Genomic DNA, 20,887 nt, shown 5'->3' with positions numbered 1-20,887 from the left:
TTTATTTAAGATCTGTCAAACGCCAACTGGAGGGAAATCTGTAAAGGAAGCGTCAAATCTAAGCCACAGAAAGGGCTGGCTGGAGACCTCTTTGTGGGAAGGCGCTGCCCTCTCTCACGTGTGTCCTGGAGCACACGATCTCAGGCCACTACGCACACAGGCTGCAGTGCCCAGGCTCTTTTCCAGGAGAAAACCAATTTGCTAAAATGTAGGCAATGGAGTGATAAGTAATAATTAATAAATTGTCAATTTATACATCAATATAAATGACATTTGTAAATACAAAATAGTAAAATGAACCAATACACTGATTTAGATGTAAGGTGGTTTTTCTTCGAAACGTGGCCAACACAGGGACCACTAGCTGTCCATTTCAGGGAACAGGCAGAGGGGGTGAAAACCTCAGGGGCGCATTTACCAAGCACTCTGTGTCCCTGCAGGGCTGCCTCTCGGTCCCTTCCCATTTGGGACTCACACAACGATTCTGAGAGATGAGGCCGATCTCTAGCTGGAGACAGGGGCAAACAGGACGAGGAACGCAAAGACATTTCTGACATTAAAAGCAATGAAAGAATAAATAAGCAAACACAGTTTCAAGAAGATCTATACAAGAGATCTGTATCAGGAGCAGCAAGAAGGAAAGAGAAGATGTTATTTGCCAGGATTTCATGATGACAAAATAATCCACATGTGGGTCTCTCTGTGACATGTGCTAATAGAAAAAAGAACCTAGATACCTGGTTAGAATGTAGAATGAAAATGAAAAAGAAAGCTTGATTACAATCTAATGGTGTCTGCTCAAACATTTTCATACAATTATTTTCTCTATGTAATGCACTTCTTATTGCCATTTGAAAATGGGCTTTCTTGCTTCGATTTAAATTGTACTTTCTTAATATATTCATAGCTATATCACTTTTACAAATTTTCAAGTGTCAGTAACCGTTCCTGCACCTGATAGGCAGAAAAAAAAAACCGGACACATAAGCTATATCCCCCTACAAAGGCAAGGCTACAAGGCGAGGCCTCAGGGTCAAGTAAAATATACTAGCCAAGGACAAAAAGAAGTGAGAAATACAGAAGTGACTGGACAGTGGAGAAATCTTAGTGGAGTGGGGACGGAATCTGTAAAACTATTCTTCCCTAGATTTCAGCAGGTGTGACAGATACAGAGACTTTGTGCACAAGGGGTCCGGTTCCATCAGGTCTGGGGTGTGGAGATCTCGCACTGCCGCGAACACTACAGGAAGCCTTTTCAATGACCAAGGACCACCCGCTAACTACAGGCCAAAGTCCATCTGATTACCTGGGGCAGAGAGTTTCTAAAATATACTCCTCCTCCCAGTGGCCCAACAGTCACCATTATTTAGTGTAAAATACTGTATACATCTGTGTGGAGATTTTTTTTTTAATTAAGTACTTCACAAAGACGTAATTAAACAATGTAGGAAGCAAATGATTATTCTGCTGAAAGATAACTCGGAAATACTGGTGTCAGACAGGAAGTGCAAAGATGTTCTGACTTCAAGACTGGTGTCTGGAGATGCCACAATGGGACCTTGACATACAGTAAGTGCCCATACATTTTCAGCAATAACTCTACTTGTCTTGAATATGAAGAGGTGTGCTATGGTTATGCCATAAGCACAGACTGTGTTAGTTCACTCCACCGAGCCTCAGTTTCCTGATGGTAAATAGGGGAGATGGACCTGGAGGTTTCCTGGGGAACTGCTCCATCCTACAAAGATGTGGAAACCTGTCCCCAGCATCCCTTACGCAATACAGTATACTCATAGCCTCTGTGGGGAGAGTCCATGCACACGTCTAGATTTTCGTGTGCTCTGTGGAAGGAAGGGATTCCTGGGTAAAGGAAGCAGATACAAATGACACACCATGATGAAAAGACTACACTGTTACCTTGTGGAGTGTTAAGTTCCAATGTAAAGACCACAGATGAAATGTTTCAGGCCAACGAAGCAACTGATCGCTTACATTTTATTAGCATTTTAAAACCTAACATTTCTTGTGTTCTGGTGTGGGGAAAATATATCTTGCCGTCCCCCCCCCCTCCATTTTTCTTAATGGATGACCACATGAAAAGGCAAGTTTAAAAATAATTTTACAACCCAAATCACCATATGTTGATGGTTGGTTACTTCACTGGAAAATTGAAGGATGAAACACACATCTCTGCAACACCAGATATCAACAAAAAAGAAGGCTTTCTTTATGGTATTGAAATGCCATCTCTGGGACAAGCATCTTGGTCCACAGACAGTGTGCCTGCTGCTGAACTGCTGTCGCCTGACAGCCCGTCTTATCTGCCAAATTGCTCATTAGGCCTGGCGATTGTCACCTGCGCCTCCAGTTCATACTCCAGCAGGGAATAAACATCGGTCTGCTCGCGCCATCCTCGGCAGCAAGCTTCCAACACCCCCCTCAGTAGCCCGGCCCCCCCACCTGCAACCCTCCAAACACACTCACCTGGTGTACACACCATTATTTTTAAAATGTCAATTCGGCTTCCAGCTCTTAGAAGCTGGCTTAGCTTAAATACAGCAAACGATACAAAAGACGGAGAACATGCAACATAAGCCCTGTATTACAATGTGAAGTGGGCTGACCAATAATTCACTTAATTATTCATGCCAAAAAAGAACACATAAACCGTCTGAATATCGTGAAGAACGCTCATTTCATGGAGTATTTCTGGGCGCACAGGTGGCAAAAGAGCAGATCAGATCAGAGGAGTCCTCTGCCAATGGGATCTGACGCATCCAACCTTGATGGCAGGTCTGAAGGGAGGGTACTCCAATTTATAAATAAACAATAGAGGTACCGTGGCAACCGGAACAAAGAGGTAGCTCAGAGTACTCCAGGCTCTCTGCCTCTGCTGCTTCCACTGATCCCTGCCAATGAGCGCGCTGACATTCAGAGGCGGATCGATACACAAAAAAGATACAAAAGAGATACTTTGTGGGCAAAAAGCACCAAAGATACGAAACACAATGTCTGAAACCCCATAAAACAACTTCTGATGGAATACTGTTTTTCATTTTGCAGAAGTAAAATATTCACCACCAACCCTGCAATTAGCTAGAAAATTACAATAATTACAGCAATTTTGTATCCCATCTCCAATCCAATTAATAGATATATGACCTTGTCAACATGTAATAATCAGATTGCATCTACAACAAAACTGGATGGGTTTTCTATGCTGAATAGAACTTGCACAGTAAGAAGGTAATTATTTGAAATGCTGAGAATGCCATTTGTATGCCATGCTCCACTTCACAAGTTGAAAGGAAATACAATAGGAATATTATTTCTATTTTCAGTATATGTTTAAATAAAATCCGGAAAATAGTATTCTAATACCAGGTAATGTTAAGAGAATAGGTCTCTAAACCAAAGATCTTGGATCTCGTAGCAAGACAAAACCAATCCGTATATTCTTGAGTAAGAAAAAAAATTTAGAGCTCAAGAAAGAGGTGGTGGGGTCGGGGGCACCTAACTTTATGACACAAGCCTTGTACAGCAGTTCTTGATGTCTCTGTAAGTTTTCAAAGTTAGGGAGCTAGTAAAATCTTACCAATTAGTTAAAGAGCACCGTTTTCAGCAACATTTTGCCAGACATGGATAAAAATTAACTGTAAAATTAACATAGTTCAGAAAGGTTAAAATGTTAAAAGACAATCTAATCGGATATTTTGTTTCTCAAAATTTCTACAGCAATTCTACTTCTAGGACTTCTTCCATCACTAGGGCATATGCCACTGCCAAGGACTCTCGAATCTTCAGTCTGGCTCTTCCAAAGGAAATATTAAATCAGTATTCTGGGATGAAAAGAAATCCTGCCATCATCCTAAAGCCAGGCTACCCCCAGAATGTTTGATCTCTATAAAAAGCTTTTGAGAATTAAAAAAGAAAAAAAATCATAAGTGGGGGAAAAAAAATGCTAGACTTGGTCTCTATGATCTGCTCCGGAAATTGTGCTCCTGAGCACAGTAGGTCTCTCTAAAACTGGATTTGTGAACAATAAAAATACAGTTAAACATCTATCACAGAACCGTGAGGTTAAGAGAACACGGTTCCACTTTGACCCTGTATGAAAGCACTCCATCCCACCTACCTAAGAAAGGCAATGTTTCCTATCCAGGAAGACATGTCCTATTTACTTGGGTTCTGTAAGTCCTCACGCCTTTAGAACATCCATGACTACTGGGTTTGCACTCAAGAGACATCATTATCATTATCACCATCATCTGTCTATAATCTCCTGTTACCCTAGTGCTTGCCGTGTGTCAGGCACTATCAGAAGTTCAAACATCTCATTTACTCTTCACAGTCCTGGGCCAGCTACCTGGAGAAGAACGAACTGAAGCTGAGTGAGACTGCTGACCTCGCGTGATGTGGCTTTGCCTCTTTCTGAACCATGAATATGCTGAACCGCCACCCTAGAAAGGAGTGTCTGCACAGCAAGCTCATGTTAAAAGCACAAAGTAGGGCTTCCCTGGTGGCGCCGTGGTTGGGAGTCCGCCTGCCGATGCACGGGACGCGGGTTCGTGCCCCAGTCCGGGAAGATCCCACGTGCCGTGGAGCGGCTGGGCCCGTGAGCCATGGCCGCTGAGCCTGCACGTCCGGAGCCTGTGCTCCGCAACGGGAGAGGCCACAGCAGTGAGAGGCCCGCGTACAGCAAAAAAAAAAAAAAAAAAAAAAAAAAAGCATAAAGTAGACTATACTCCCAAACTTATCAAAAGTCTGGTTGGGAAAAAAAAAACAAAACACAACACACACACATTTATTCAGGTTATCCATATCTGCTTATCTTTAAATTGAAGTATACCCATCTATGCCGGAAGGATGCAGAGACCTTCCAAGAAATGCCAGAACATTTCAAAGGGTTTGATGTCAAATCAGCATATTCCTTATGCACCACTCCCTAAAATGGCATTATTGGCCTGAAAACTGCTGCATCCCTCCAGTGTGGACAGTCCTAAGGCAGAGAAGGTCCAATGCCCGGGGCCCACAGCACGTCTGGAGGCCCAAATGTTTTAAATTATTTTTCTTAATCAGAAGGGAATAATGAACTTTGGGAGGAAAACAAAATGTTTTAATTTTTTTCCTCACGTCATAGGAAAATACTTCCACAGTTTTCTTAGCTTCCATCAGTTTTTTAAGGAATGGAGGAGATAAGTTAATTCATTCATAGGAAAATTATCACTTTATTTCTTCAAGATAAATTTTGAGGCTTATTTATCTGAAATCCTTTTTTAACCATGCCCCTAACTGGAGTTGATTATTCCATCACTGAACAAATCTCTACATATTGTTGGTTTCTTTATTTCCATATCTGAAAAAGAGGAAGAACATAAACTCCTTGATGGCAAGGACTAGGCCATAATAACTCAACTCTGAACTCTGATCACCTAGCACAAGGCCTGGCCAGCACAGACCTACTGCTGTTTTATTTCCGAATGAATGGTATTAATACTGTAGAAAACAACTCATATGTATTGGGTAACTTTCACATAGTCACCAAACCTTGTACTTAGTAGATGTTTAACATACATTTACCCAGTGCCTGCCAAGGCCATAAAATCTAAATAACGTTAGCAAATAAAATTCAGAGCTTCTTGCTCTGAATATTTGCATATTTTCCCACTGATGACTGCAAGACAACGCATATGCTTCAAGTATAACTTCCTTTTCTCAATTAAAACAAGGTAAAAGATACATTTGGGGTTGAAAACAGCATTTAAATTTTAACACACAAAGCCAGCCAGATATGGGTGGTAATGGTTTAAAAATGTTGTTGAGTCAGTGAAGTCAAAAGATATAAATGGCGGACTTCCCTGGCGGTCCAATGGTTAGGGCTCCACGCTTCCAATGCAGGGGGCCTGGGTTCGAGCCCTGGTTGGGGAACTAGGATCCCACGTGCCACACAGCGTGGCCAAAAAGTAAAAAATAAATTTAAAAAAATATATAAATGGATGGGCAGCAAGCCAATTCAAATTCTTCTTAACCTAAAGACAGGACTGGCCTTTTCTCCAACACATTTTTAAGGTGCAGCTAAATTAAAGGTGCACCTTGCTTTGTAAAACACATGAATAAAAAAACCACAAAAGTAACACAACAAAAAGCTCTGCATTTCATTATATACATTAAGGTGTAATTACTCACATAAAGACACTGTTTTCCAAACATTAGGCACCTATGAATCCTTGTACTCTTGTTTCATTAAAATCTTCTTTATATCAAAACTAGGCAATCCATTTCTTAAACACAAGCTTGTGCCAAGCAGATAATCATTAAGGCATGGACTTAATGAGCTAGTATACAATAAAAGAAAAGAAAATGACCTGCACACCCCCTACATATTACTTCATATGGTACACACTTCACCTTTTGAAAACCACTGCCCAAAGTAAATCCTACATAAGATTTTTTAAGTAGTGTATCCATGTAGTAATCAAATGTTACTTCCACAAAATCAGTTTAAAATATATTTGTCCATGTATGTGCACAAACAACCTACATCTCCTGGATACAAGGAAAGGTCCAGCTAAAACCCCTTACAGTGGCTGCTCCTGTCCTCACTTCCCTGGAAACATTTTCTACTGTGCCCAGCTCTCACTACAATTATTCTTGTCCAGGTGATAGAAAGCAATTTTAGAAAGTAGTTAACATTGGTCTGCAACCAGACACGATCCCCTGGGCATCACATACATATCTCATCATGCAATGTGCCTTTCAGTCCTCTACATCTCTATATGGCATACTTTCCCTGTGGTTTCTGATGGATCGTCTCTCTCTCTCTCTCTCTCTCTCTCTCTCTCTCTCTCTCTCTATATATATATATATATATATATATATATATATATATATATATATATATATATACACATATATATATCCTCAAGGAAGCAGAAATAGTTTATGAACATCCAGAAGCAAATTACCAAAATGCTACAGATGGTTACCAGTGTGAAAAGTGGGGACAATGAGGCATTTTATAAGAATAAACTATATATTCTAAAAATTATCTAACTATATTTATAGATTATTTTATATATTATTACATATTATTACCTATCTCTACGTGAAGATCTACTGAAGACTACCAGTAACATCACACAAGACTAAATTTTCCACCTGAAAAACTGAAATGTTTCTAGATAGATGTGCCTAAAAGATAAATGATTTTAAAGTTATAAATTTCTTGAAATAGGCCTTGTTAGTCTTAACAATTGCTCAATGATAAGACTGTACAATTACAAATGCTAAATAGAATGTTTAGCAGAAGTTCTTTACTGTAAGCTTGGCAGGAATGGCTACAGGATTCTTCAAGCTAGTGTCCTGGAACTTGGGCACTAGGAATCCTAGGATTCCTACTATGAACTCACTAAGTCCAATATTTTCCTTTCTTGAGATGGTATCTAGTAGCAGCTCTTCCAGATCCCTGAAGATAACAATCCTTGAGGTCCCTTCAGCCCCTGCTCTCCAGATAAAGTTCAAGTAACTGTTACAACCGAGTTGATGGTCAATCCAACACACTGTGTTTGGTTTCAATGGAAGGATGCTGATTATTTCTATCTGTTCTAGAGTTCATACAAAACATATGGAAAGTAAAATGCAGGTAGTATAACTATTATCCTGATTTACCTTTGGTGAGCAATTAAAAGTCTACCAGTCCAAAGTAAAGTAAGGCCAACCTGTGAAAACGTAAAGAATCTTGCCTCCCTCTCTTGCAAAAGACACTCACCCAGGTTCTAAACTTGATCAGTTTTTTATATAAACAGACAACGAATTCCATTCACAAGAGCATGGCTGGATAAAACAGCCGGCATCCCCGTAAGTGAAGACGAAATCTGCACTCACTGGCTCGGAGGGCCGAAGGGGTGACCTCGATCTCACTCGTTGCTCGGTAAGGCTGGAAGGCTGAACCACTGCTGGTGCCGAGCTCACTGCCAAACATCTCCGGACTCTGGGTGCCTGTGGAGCTGGCACTGGTGCCGTCACCTCCATGGTGCGGGTCCTGCTCATCAAACACTGCTACCAGCTAGAAATGACAGGTAAATTTGCAATTATAAAGAAAGGCATTTAAAATGACAACCAAAAACTTCCACCACCTTTGATGTAAATCTACAGGGGAAAAATATGGACATGTACACACCCAGGAATGTTATGTTTTAGGAAAAGAAACTTCAAAGACATAGTCTTGCCCTGAGTTTTGATGCTTTATTTTTATATTTCTAAGTCATACACTTCCTATGCAAAATTCTCTGAGTGAAAATAAAAATAAAATGGTTTTATTTTTTATTTATTCACACAATGCTAAAGGGAATGGAGTGGATTTAAATCTTTTTGTAAATGATAGATCAAGTGGAAAAGAAAGTGCATATATACCTATATATAATGCATATACAAGATATATAGCTTATACAGCAAAAGTTATAATGGACTCTTCATATGGGAAGAAGAGTATATTAACAACCGTGCAGCATCTGCTCATTTATGCATAAGAAACACAGAAAGGATACAGGAAACAAATGAGACGGGTAGGCTACAGGGAGTTCGTAGGAACAGGGTTGAAAGAAAGAGAGAATGGGAACAACAGCGGAGATAATGGGGCAGTAACACTTTTCTGAATATATTTTTCTGTAACTCTGACTCTTAGAACCATCATAGTGATTCAAATACCTAAAAGAGAAATAAATAATTGAAATCGACCAGGAGGCAAGGTGGGGTCTGGGGGTCGGGAATCTAAAATGGAGCACAAATAAATAATCCCAACTATGTTACAAATGAAAAACAGAACCACAATAAAAACGGTGGGGAAGAAAAGAACTAAGTCACTTTATAAAACTTTTTTTTTTCACTGTTTAACGTAAGGCTGAAGGCAAAAAGAACCGTCACAGACATATTGTATTCTAGTTAGTAAAGTTGTTCCTTACAAGCGCGTGGTTTAGAAATGCACACTCCTCCTCCTCCTCACACACACATACACACAGACACACACAGCAGGAATGAATGAAAAAGAAAAATATTCTGGATAATGAGAGCCAAAGTTCTCACCGCCAGAAACAGAAGTTACAAGCAAGGAAATATATTGTAGTATTAGATTAGAATTAGAGGCATCAATATGAACTTGTGGTTTTTATAAGTAGGTAGGCAGACGGGTATGGATGGATGTGAATACATGTGTCCTAGCTCTGTCCAGTGAGAGATCCTAGAAGCAATGACATTGCTTCAAGGTCAAATTGCTGGTCCAAGAACCAATGAACACAAGTGGCCAGATCATGGTTTCTAATACTATTCTCCAATAAATGAACTAGAGCTCCTTAGAAAAATAGTTAATTCCAGGGTTGGGGACAGAGAAAATACATGATGAGCCTGGAACACCTTGTGATACTAAAGAACACATCAAGGGAAGCACATCAAAGGGAATTAGGGCCAACCTTAATGAGCTCCCAAGGGCCAGAACCATTTGGGACACTTGTAAATGATCAAATAATGATAGCATCAGATTATAACCCAAGATAAACTAAACATCTATGAGTTCAAAATGATACAAGGAAATAATCGAAGAAATAAATAAACAAATGGTGGAGAATGGACAGCTTTTCCTTCCTGGAGCATCCCAATTAATAAATATGGAAAAAAATAACTAAAAGAGAAATTATCACTAGGCAACCTCCACAGTCAGAACCATCTCAGGCAAGATCTACCAATGGATGCTGACGTTAATGGGTGAGAGAATGGTGAGATATGGGCATATCTCAGAATATCTCCCCATAAGATGCTTTTTAATTAAAAAGAGAAAGTAGTGTCTGCGGGCAGAAACTTGGCAGACAGCACTTCACCCAGTGCTGTCACTTCACTTCATCAACATCACGTACCCTCTGAAAAATGCACTGAGAAGTATACAACGTTACTTCTGTGGTACTCTTGCCCCAAATGCATAACTTTGGTCTAACCGTGAGGAGACGTCAGATAAATCCAAATTGAGGAACAGTCTGTAAGATAACTACTACTCTTTAAAAATACCAAGGCTGGGAAAGTAAAAGGCTGATGAAATTGTGTACATTGGAGGATACTGAGGAGAAATAGGAACTGCATGCAGTGTGAGCCCGTCGCCTGGCTTCTGGGCTACACAAAAGGCATTCGTGAGAAAGAGGCAAAATTCAGATGAGGGCTATCGATTAGTTAGTAGTATGGACTCAATGTTATTCGCTTCCTAACTTTGGCAACTATACTATGATTGTGTTGGATGTGAAGACTAGGGATAGATGAAGGGCATATGGAAGCACTCTGTACTATTTTCGTACCTTTTCTGAAATATAAAACTGTTTCAAAATTGAAAATTTTCACAATACAGCATAACTAAGTACCATAAAAATTAAAATTCAACCTATTTCTTCTTATAACTAAACAGTGGCAGCACTTCTTTAAAATCTCAAAGGGTAATGAAGTTCTAAGGCACAGAACACCTTGGTCATTCATGCTCCAATCCCATGCCTGGAGAGCTCAGCTCAGCCTTCCGAGAAAAGAAGAGTCAGGACTGCACACGAAAAGAACCACACCTTCTGCCTCCAATGCAGGCCTTTTCAACGCCAATACTCCGATCAGTTAACAGACCAAAAGGTGTATTCACAGAATATGAAAAGTATTTATAATTACAGTTTGTCATTTTGAACAAATGCTATTGACATCAATCAATTCATAAGACAAACAAGAAAACCACCATAAGGTCATAGAGACATGAGACAAACAGGAAGCTCAGAATCCTGCTGTGGCATCTTATATAATTAGCTGATTAAACGATCTGAAGGAAGGTTAAGTGCTAAGAAGAAATTAAAGTCAGATGAATAGTTGGGCCACTCAACCTTATAATAAGCAACATCAGTTGGAAAAGAAATCCTTAGCAGTTACAAAAAATGGAAAGGTGTTTGTATATATACACTAAAGTTTCCATAGACAGTATATATGTGTGTGTGTTGTAGGTATATATATGCATATATGCATATTTATAATCAGCCTGTTTATCTGATAAGCATCTCCCCATATTAGTAACACAGACATGCTACAGATCAGGCGTCAGCAAGCATTTTTCTTAAAAGGTCCAGATAGTAAATATTTTTGGAGCTGTGCAATTCAAACAGTCTCTGTCACAACTATTCTACTCTGCATTGTAGCATGAAAACAGCCATACACAATACTTGAATAAATGAGGGTGACTGTGTTTAAATAAAACTTTATTTACAAAGCAGGCGGTGGACCAAACTTGACCCACGGGCCATAGTTTGACGATCCTGCACTAGATTGCTCATCCCTCTAGTAACATCCAATTTAAATTTTTCAATTTGGGAAATAAAACTAGAAGTCAAGGTACCTTGGTAACCCTGATAAGCTAACAATATTCATTTCAAGCTCTTCATCAGGATTTTGAATTTCTGTACTTGATTTTAATTTCATCAGACTTCTCACAAGTTGTGTGGCTTAATATGCATTTCGAAGATATTAAGTTCTGACATTTTGGCGCTTAATTGGAAACAAATGAAATTCAAGTTTTCTTATTAACTTTTCACAATGATGTGTTCTCTCAAGAATCAAGTCCTTTCTGCAAACTGAAAATGGAGATTGAAAATTACAAAGAACGAGCCTTAAATACCACACATGATGGAAGAACTGATACACATATATTAGTTTCAATAATTTTCTTCAGCATTTTTAGAAAACACAAGAATTATGAAATCTGGACTGTGCCACAAACAAATGCTGTTTGAATTTCAGTGGCAGAATCACAGTTGGTGATTTGCAATATGCCAATAACATACAATTCTACAGCTTTCATTTAAACCAAAATGTAAGTGCCAGGTGCAGACATATAGTAATTTTGTGTTAAACTGGGAAGGATATATGATTTTAGAAAATCTACTCTACAAGAATACACAGTAGCACAGCAAAAGAAAACGAGACCTTCACAAAAAATCACATATTAAAAACCTCTATCATGTCCTTCAAAAAATAAAGGAAATGTCTTGCTTTTAAGTTTGTGAAACGTGACTCAAATCCATATTTTAACAGATGGACTCTTCACTGCTGTCCATGAAGTAGACTGTTTTTGAAAGTTCACTTTAACTTTCAATAGTTATTACTTCATTGCTCTTCTGATCCATTCACCCATCCAGCCTCCACGAGAAAAGACAGGCACAATTTAGGATAACATCCATGATGACCCGCCTATAAACAAAACTCCAAACTTGGCCACACATTTCCACCTCCCTCAGAACAAGCCATTTCAGCTGCCTGAGACATCAGAACCCTCCAACAGAAAACCCATTTTGTAAACATCACACGCAAACGCATATATAAACCACTTGGATCAAGGGTGGCCTCTTTCATGGATAAAAATATGAGCTAAAAGCCCAGAACTGTGTGTAGCCAAGTGGCTAAGAGCATAGAATTCGCAAAGAGAACAACATTCAAAACCAGCTCTGATCTTATTTCTTAGACGGATGTTGGCCAAATCCACTGGCCTCTCGGCCATCTCTAAGCCTTACTTGTCCTCATCTGGAAAGAGGATGGTGATTGTGGAAGGCGGAATAATGCCCATGTCTGTCCACATCCAAATCCCCAGAACCTGTGGACGTTGCCCTTCCATGGTAAAAGGGACCTGAAGATGTGATTCAGATCAAGGACCTTAAAACCGGGAGACTGTCCAGCATTACCCAGCGCGCCCCAGCTAATCACAGGAGTCTGGATAAGTGGAGACCCTTTCCCAGCTGTGGTCAGAGGGAGATATAATGATGGTTAGAGAGAGATTACACTTCTGGCTTTGAGGATGAAGCCAGGGAGCCATGAGCCAAGGAACGCGGAGGCCTCTGGAAGGCAAGAGAATGAATTCTCCCCTAGGGCCTCCAGGAAAGAATGCAGCTCTGCTCCACCTGGACGTTACCCATGTCAGACTTCTGCCCCACAGAACTACAACTTAATAAATGTGTGATGTTTTCAACCACCAGTTTGTGGTAATTTGTTATGACAGCAATAGGAAACTAATCTAGTGCCAGGACCTCTCCTCCTGGACTTGTGACAAATCAGAGAGAAGGCGTGTCGACTTTCAGAACACAAGCACATGCTTACTGTTAGCTATTATTAAGTGATAGTGTGGTGGTCGATAAATACATACTTCTGGAAAACTGAGGATCAGTTTCAAGAGTAACTACAGACTGAGGCAAAGTTCTTTGATACACCGATAATAAGAGGGGAAAACAACAGGAAAAGGAAAGGAGAAGGCTTGCTAGAAAAATTCAACATCACTATAAGCACAGAATGAGGTTCTTCTGCAGGTGCCCTCCATCCTCCCCTCAACCCCTCACACAGACACAGAGCAGCTTTTTACATCTCATTTCACTGAAAAGAAAACTGAGACTCAGAAAAATTATTATGACTAGAGCTTAGCTATACGTATAGAATGAATCTGAAATTGGAAGTCAAATCCATCCAACTTCAGAGATCTTATTTTCTCCCAACCTCACTGCCCTGGAGCATCTAACAAGTTGACAGCAAAGCCTTCTGGGAAACTCCAGGCTATGAGCACCTACCAGTCTTGGAATCGAATTCTATTCATTCTTGATTAACTAAAGCTAACAGCCCACTTTACCAAGTTAACATAATTTTGATACCACTACCTAAAAGTTTCTGAACATATCTGAGGGTAACCATGCTAAAGATATCATCATTCAGTCTTGATCAGAAGAGCTTTTTAAAAGAGAATCAAAAGATGTTGCAGATTCTGTCTTCATATAGGAAATGGCAGGGGACGTAAGTCAAGTAGTTGCCTAAGTGAGGTCGCCAAGACTCTAGGCCCAGGCGCCACACGCCCTCCAAAGCCATTTTACCGCCATAGCCCTTCAGTCATCCGTCTGTCTCTGTTGATTTCTTCATGTAAGGGCTGCACATATCCAGAAAAAGCTGATTATTATGGGTCTCATGAACATCTTTTGCACACTCAACATTAATATACCGAATTGTTTGACTCTGAAATAAAGACCTGTAACTCTTTAGAAAGGCATCATGTTTCCGGTCCTGGAGAAGGTCCAAAGTATGTGGAAAAATACTAAAAATGTCACTGAACTTGAAGATGCCTTTAAGACCCTTTCTTCACCTAAGGAACATGACTGGCCTCAATGAGTAAGCCAGACTCCGCTGAATCACTTCGTCTGCGGTATCAAAGCAAAATCGGCAAGAAACACAAAAGACAACATGCACTTGATTTTGCTTCTGGTGGGGAACTCTCTGTGCTTGCCACATTCTTCAATATTCTTCCTAACACGAGACTATGACAATGATGCTTCTGAACCCCCAAGATAACGACGGCATCACGTAAAACAACACATCTCTGGACAACGGCAGGGAGGTTTCATAGGCAGATTTAGCTGTGAAGAATAAATGCAACAGAGAGAAAATGCAATAAAAATGTGAGAGCTCTATCACAGTATAACATTCCAAAAAACTAACAATAAAAATCAAGCAGTTGGAGATACATGTATTTTATGATGGAAGTAAGGCTGTTCCATAACATACAGTTCTAAACTATCACTATTCCAAAAATGACTTTTTCTTCCCATAGGTCAATCTAGGAGTTTCTATAGTTAGGATCACACATATCGATACCTTTACGGGTTTTTTTGTTTTTTTGGTTTTTTTTTGCCCTTTGACTCAAGGATACACCTTTAAAAACATGGTAAGGAATTCTCTGATGGTCCAGTGGTTAGCACTCGGCGCTTTCATTGCTGAGGCCCAGGTTTGGTCCCTGGTCAGCGAACTAAGAATCCGCGAGCTGTGTGGCACAGCCAAAAGGAAAAAGAAAAGGAAAACTAAGAGACACCAGCACGGTTATATAGATTAGTGCAGTATGTTATCTACTCACAAGAAGGGAACCTAATGAGATAAATATTTAACAGTGTCATTTCAAACAATATACCATGTAGGAGGGGGTAAAGACATTCCCTACCTGAACAACCAAGGAGACCAACACCATCACAAGCTTCTACCTGTGGATGATCAAAGGTTATCGTCCCACAAGAGCTAAGAGCATCCTTTAAGAAGGTACTATTTCATGGACAGAGATGCTTAATAAAGATACTATACTTCATCTGGAAATCACAGTGAAATCTATTCACCTATGACACTCCCCAGCTTCTATTTCAGAGCTGGGATTTAATTCTGCTGTCCTTCAGGGTGACACACTGCGTCACCCACTGAGGCTTCAGACTAATTAGATTCCCAATTTAAGAGTTGTGCTCAACTAATAGCCTTGAGTGTATCAACCGCAAACCGCAATGAACACATGCAAATGCTGAAGCCATCAGCTGGCTGACCCACTTGTCAGACATAATGTAAACCCCTCGCCCTCCCATCCCCGTCACCAAGGGCCACTGTTCCGTTTGTACCCATCCATGAGGTTACAACTACATTACACTATTGTTGAAGTGTTAATAAAAAGCAAGACTGCGCACTAAGACGGAACAAAATGAATCTGAAATTGGCTAATCACACATATATGGATTGACACCAAACTGGAGGAGGAGGTGGCATTTGTTGTGAGTTTACCATGAGCACATGCAGCTTCCCCTCGAAGAGGTGATGGTAGAACTGGGAAAGAAGCCCTATGAACCTCAGAATCAAAGGTAATGATGTAATCATGAATTACTGTGTAGACATGGGCCAAAAACCTATTAAATCAATCTGTAAGCTTTCTAATGACTGAACTCACTTTAATGACAGAGGCAACACTTAATCCTTAGTCACTCTCTGAGCCTTACTCGCTCTCATGGTTCATTAAAAACTCATTTAAATAAAGCTACAGTTTTACGGGTCGAGTAAGCAAAACAACAGCAAAAGAATATATTTGGGTCAATGGTGTTTTGTAATAGTAGTAATACAAGCTGTACTAATGAAAACAAACTCACAACAGAAGTAGACTCTCAAGCTTGCCACTGAAAAACTTTATATGTTATATATGCAAGATTGATTCTCTGCTTCATCAACATTTTAAAAATTAAGTGTATATTGTCTGATACAAAAAAAAAAAAAAAAAAAAAACCCACACCAAAAACCCCACAGCTTAGAAGAGAACTCTAAAAGCCATGCATGCTGAAGGCGTAGCCACTTTTCCTCCTGGCTAAGCTAAGAAAGGTAAAGAGCTGGAGTTCCTTCCCTGCACTGTACCTGGAGCCTCAACCTCAAATCTGTCTCAACTTCCAGCTCCGGGGCTTGGGATTTGAAAGGCAGCAGGTCCTCACCTATGGGTGCCCTGCCCCCGTCTCCTTGCCCCTGCCACCCTCCTAACATACGTCTCTCCAAAAGTGAGCGAGGGGTAGAAACAGGATTCAGCAACAAGGTGTTTTAATCTGTACACAATTTAGCTCGACAATCGGTACGTGTTAAACACTGACTCAGGAAGAGCTGCATTAACGAACTGTAAATGAGAGACTCCCCCAGGAGTGACTCCTTTGATGAATTCCATAGCCTGGGGGTTGGGGAATCTAAGTTTAAAAATATATGTATTATTAATCAAAAGTCCAGGGCTTCCCTGGTGGCGCAGTGATTGAGAGTCCGCCTGCCGATGCAGGAGACGCGGGTTCGTGCCCTGGTCCGGGAGGATCCCACATGCCGCGGAGCGACTGGGCCCGTGAGCCATGGCCGCTGAGCCTGTGCGTCCGGAGCCTGTGCTCCGCAACGGGAGAGGCCACAACAGTGAGAGGCCCGCATACCGCAAAAAAAAAAAAAAAAAAAAAAAAAAAAAAAGTCCAACATCACGTAGGAAACAGACAGGCACAATGAGACAAGCGAAAACCATACACACACACAGAGCCTTTCAATCAATGCTCTACTCTAAACTGTGATTTAAAGGTCCGCGACGAAAACGCATAGCCCCAGAGATGCGACTTGAGCTTTGCGGAGTATGTATGCATGAGTGACACTTCCCCTCTGTCCCACAAAGACATGCCATTGTACACGGACTCCACAGTCTAGGACACCAGCCTCAACTATCCCCAACCCCTGAACCACAGACCAAAGGGATGAGAGGCTGCAATGTGATGGCTCAGCCCAGAAACGCAGCGCCACCATCACCACCAGGCAGGACCACTGCTCATGCCTGCCGTCCTGCACTTCTAGATTTCTGCCTCCACTTGGTGAGTCTGCTGAAGCTGAGTGGAGACCTTGGTTAGGAAGCCCCTCTAGTCTTTTTCACCTCCTCAGCTAGCCAGGTAAGTTAAGCCAGGGCCTCTTCCACTGACCTGAAAACCTCGTCTCCGTATGCCCTCACCACCCCTGCACCCAGCAAGATACAAACGTCTACATGAGAGGGGAGCAGGAGTCGATTTCAGCCTCAAGTCGCAAGGGCAGCCTCGCATCAACCTGTGCCCTAGCCTCTGTGCTGTACGGAGTGCAGACGGATCGGGTGATTCCAGGCTCGCAGGAGAAATATGCCACGGCTCATCAAATAACCACCTCACAGAACAAACAATGCGTTCACATACTCTCCCTAAGCAACCCATCCCTCATTCCACTGTTGAATATATGACAAATGACTCATCACTAAAATTCCTTGCCAGTCAAATCCGGTGAACTGTAATACTTTATTTTTTTGGCAGTTGGTAGTGGAAAACTTCCCATCCTAAAACAGAAATTTAAAGGATCACTTCCTTAGTTCTAAATTGTGCAAATTATGTTTAAAATTAGAAGCATGAGAAAAGAAAACTTGGCTCTGGTTCCATCAAGCCATCAGTACTGAGAAGGAGTTAAGCAGAAAGCATCTCGGCACAACGTTAGACCTAGAGATGGTGCAAGAGAGGTAAGCAAATCATCATCTCTTGCGTTTACAGGCAAGATCATGCTTCCAACTGAAGGAACCTGCCTTGTTTCCAAGGCAACTTGCCATTCGTATAGGGGACTCACTTGGGGGTTAGTAATCCCTTAACTGCTGACTTCACAATTTGAACCAGACTCCCACTGATAGCTTAGCTTCCATCTAAAAGCATCATCAGAAAAAAAGAGTTTAACTGCTTGGAAAGACAGGAATTCAGAAGATTCTATGGCATTCATTGACTTTGAGGGGCAGGAGAGGGACACAGGGGCAAAAAGTGACCAAGAAAAGCAGAGCAGAAGAACTGGGAGTCGCTGCTTCTCAGGCATCTGTTTCCCACTGAAGGCGCATCAAACGCACCACTTCTGTTCACTCCAAGTTCTGAATGAAAGTTCAGTTTATACTGATATATAACAAAAAGTCACTCTTCGTTCTGACAACCACAAGCCAATATTAGCAAAAGATCAGAGTTCAACGAATTTGTTTTGTAAAATATAACACTAATGTTACATTACAAAATGCCTTTCAGTTTAATTTGCATGCAAAAAGACAAAGTGTGATTTTTAAATATCCACCCAGAGGCAAAGATGAAAAACTTCAAACATTTTCTGACTCCTTTTTGCTACACTCATTATCTCACCACCTTCTACAAAGGAGAGATAACGTGGCCTTGACATTATCCCAAATTATCTTCAGTATGCAAGACAATGCTGATTAAATTAAGCTCATTTTAATCAGCTGGCAGGTTTATTCAAAAAGTAACTAAATAATAAAATTCTTTATGGCAACTACTCTTCATTAGTATAACCTGCTTAGCAATGTTTTTTTTTTAAAGCGAACACAGAATAAATACTAATTGTGTGTCAATCCTTTCTCCTCCATATTTGACAGATGAAAGAAATACCTTAGAAGTTGAACATGTCCCCTAATCCACAGATCAGCTTAATACTAAAATTTCACACAAATCTTTTGAAATCCAGTGCCATCTAATGGATTTAGCCAAGCACAAAGAGGGTTGAAACCTTACTTTTTGGCAGAACATATTCTGAAGAAAGACAGAACCTCTGCTTTCCTTCCATTTGCATCTCACAGAAAACCTCCCCATGGCTGACCTGGAATGGGGGCGGGGGGCGGTCCAGTCAAGGTCATCCATCATTTGCAGTGCCCTCCACTCCTTTCATAAGGGCGAGGTTGCCAGTCTTGGATGGGTTCCCCAGGACGACTGAGGCTCAGAGAGGTGACCCCTCCCAGCTGTGGGACCTGGACAGCTCCTCCCCTCCACATTTGGGGTCTCAGTGCTGCATAGGGCTGTTGCATATGTTATTTTACTTAATTCTGAGCAAGTGCTTGGAAGGGTTCCTGCAGGTCGCAAGTACTCAGTAAACGTCAGCTACCGTGATGATTTTAGAGAGCGTCAAGAGATTGAGGTTATCGCCCGAGGAAGATGAAGGGTCCCAGACTAAGTTCAGCCATGTGAACTTCATCCTGAAAACCGTGGGGCGGCCCTGAACGCACAGCAGTGTAATCTGCATCTATTCTGCAGAAGGCTTGGAGGAGTCTGGAGAAAGGACTGGAAGGGTAAACATGGCAGCTTGTCAGTCCAGTAGCGAAGAAGTCAGGGGGGCCTAGACTCATGGGAAAGCAGTGGAGTGAAAACACAATTAACACAAATAATTATTAAAACGCAGAGCTGAGACTTATTTAAAAGGCCTTGGTGCTTGGTGGGTGAGTGGTGCCTTGGAGGAGGGGGGCAAATCTGAGATGTCTAGGCTTGGGTGGCTGGGCAGGGGGCAAGTATAAGGACGAAGAAGTTTGGGATGAAAAACGATGCATTCAGGTTGAGGTACATCCAGGAGCCAATTCCCAGTAGACACCTGGAGTTGGGGGGTCCATGGTGGGAAGGGGAGTTCAAGACTAGTGACATGGAACTGGGCGATGTCATTGGTGGATGGTGGGCGAAGCCAGGAGTTTATTTAAGGTCCCGATCTGGATGTGAAGCATGTAGAGAAATCAGAACCAAACCGCCACAAAGTTGAGATCGCAGGCTTCTCTTTTCTTCCTCCAATTTCGTTTTGGAAGAAATATGAGACTTGACTAAACAATGTAAGTAAACTCAAGGAAACCAGGAAAGGGAGAGTTATCACGGGGTAGCGATCAGTAGTATTTAAATACCACCAGGAGGCATATTAGCACTTTCTCAAGGAAGATGACATCAATACATATTTTCAACAAGTGGGACCTAAAGCTACCGCAATACCCGTGCTAAAATAATTTCAATGATAGGGAATAAATGGTAAAAGAATAGGAAAAAAACTTAATTTTTAGCCCACTGATATACAAAAAAATAGACACTCAGATATTTGTGCAAATAACACTAAACAAATTAATTCGTCTTCACATTATGCTTGTCTCAACAGATGAGCATTCTGTAAACAGCTCTTGGTTTTCTTGTGAAAAGGTCTATTTCTTTCATCTTCACGTCCCACCCTGCTCCTGCCTGAAAGGTGCCCCCAATAAATACATGATGAATTAATATCAGTTTGCATATCTATCGTGCAAGCCCTTTGAAGAGCGTAGGCAAGCTGATACCAGCAGCTCATCCACTGCAAGTCCTCAGGGCATCATGCCCTGACCTCACGCCTCTGCTTGAACACCCAGAAAACCACAGCCTGCAAGAAGAGAGAAAGAGATCAGTGCAGCCTGTACCTTAGTTCACGGAATGAGACCAATTACCCACGTCATCGTCCCCCTACTTTTTCAACACTCTAACATCCAGATCGTACTATTTATTCTCTGAAGGCAGAAGTCCTTTTGAAGTAGGCTGAGGCTAGAGTCCCGGGTAACAGTAAGCTGATGCAAAACAAGGAGCCAGGGACGTTCCCGGAGTCCCTGACCCTCCAGCTGCGGTTTCCGCCTCTCCCGTAGGAAGGATCACACAACTTGCACTGCTGATTATACGAGGCTGCACCGGCCTATAAGGCCCATCACCTACTTCACTTCACTTAT

The 20,887-nt window shown here is 41.3% G+C and overlaps 1 protein-coding gene across 49 annotated transcripts in view; it reads right to left on the bottom strand.

Moving 5' to 3' along the window:
• Window positions 1-20,887, bottom strand: part of PARD3 (par-3 family cell polarity regulator) — a 704,173-nt gene that overhangs the window by 440,663 nt on the left and 242,623 nt on the right. For all 49 annotated transcript variants that reach the window (XM_067030330.1, XM_067030326.1, XM_067030325.1 and 46 more), the window contains exon 3: window positions 7,885-8,065. In XM_067030330.1, the coding sequence (XP_066886431.1) occupies window positions 7,885-8,065 (181 nt within the window). The remainder of the gene's footprint in view (window positions 1-7,884; window positions 8,066-20,887) is intronic.

Source organism: Kogia breviceps, chromosome 3, assembly GCF_026419965.1.
Source record: "Kogia breviceps isolate mKogBre1 chromosome 3, mKogBre1 haplotype 1, whole genome shotgun sequence".
NCBI classification, from domain to species: Eukaryota; Metazoa; Chordata; class Mammalia; order Artiodactyla; family Physeteridae; genus Kogia; species Kogia breviceps.
This window is presented reverse-complemented; position numbering and strand designations above follow the sequence as displayed.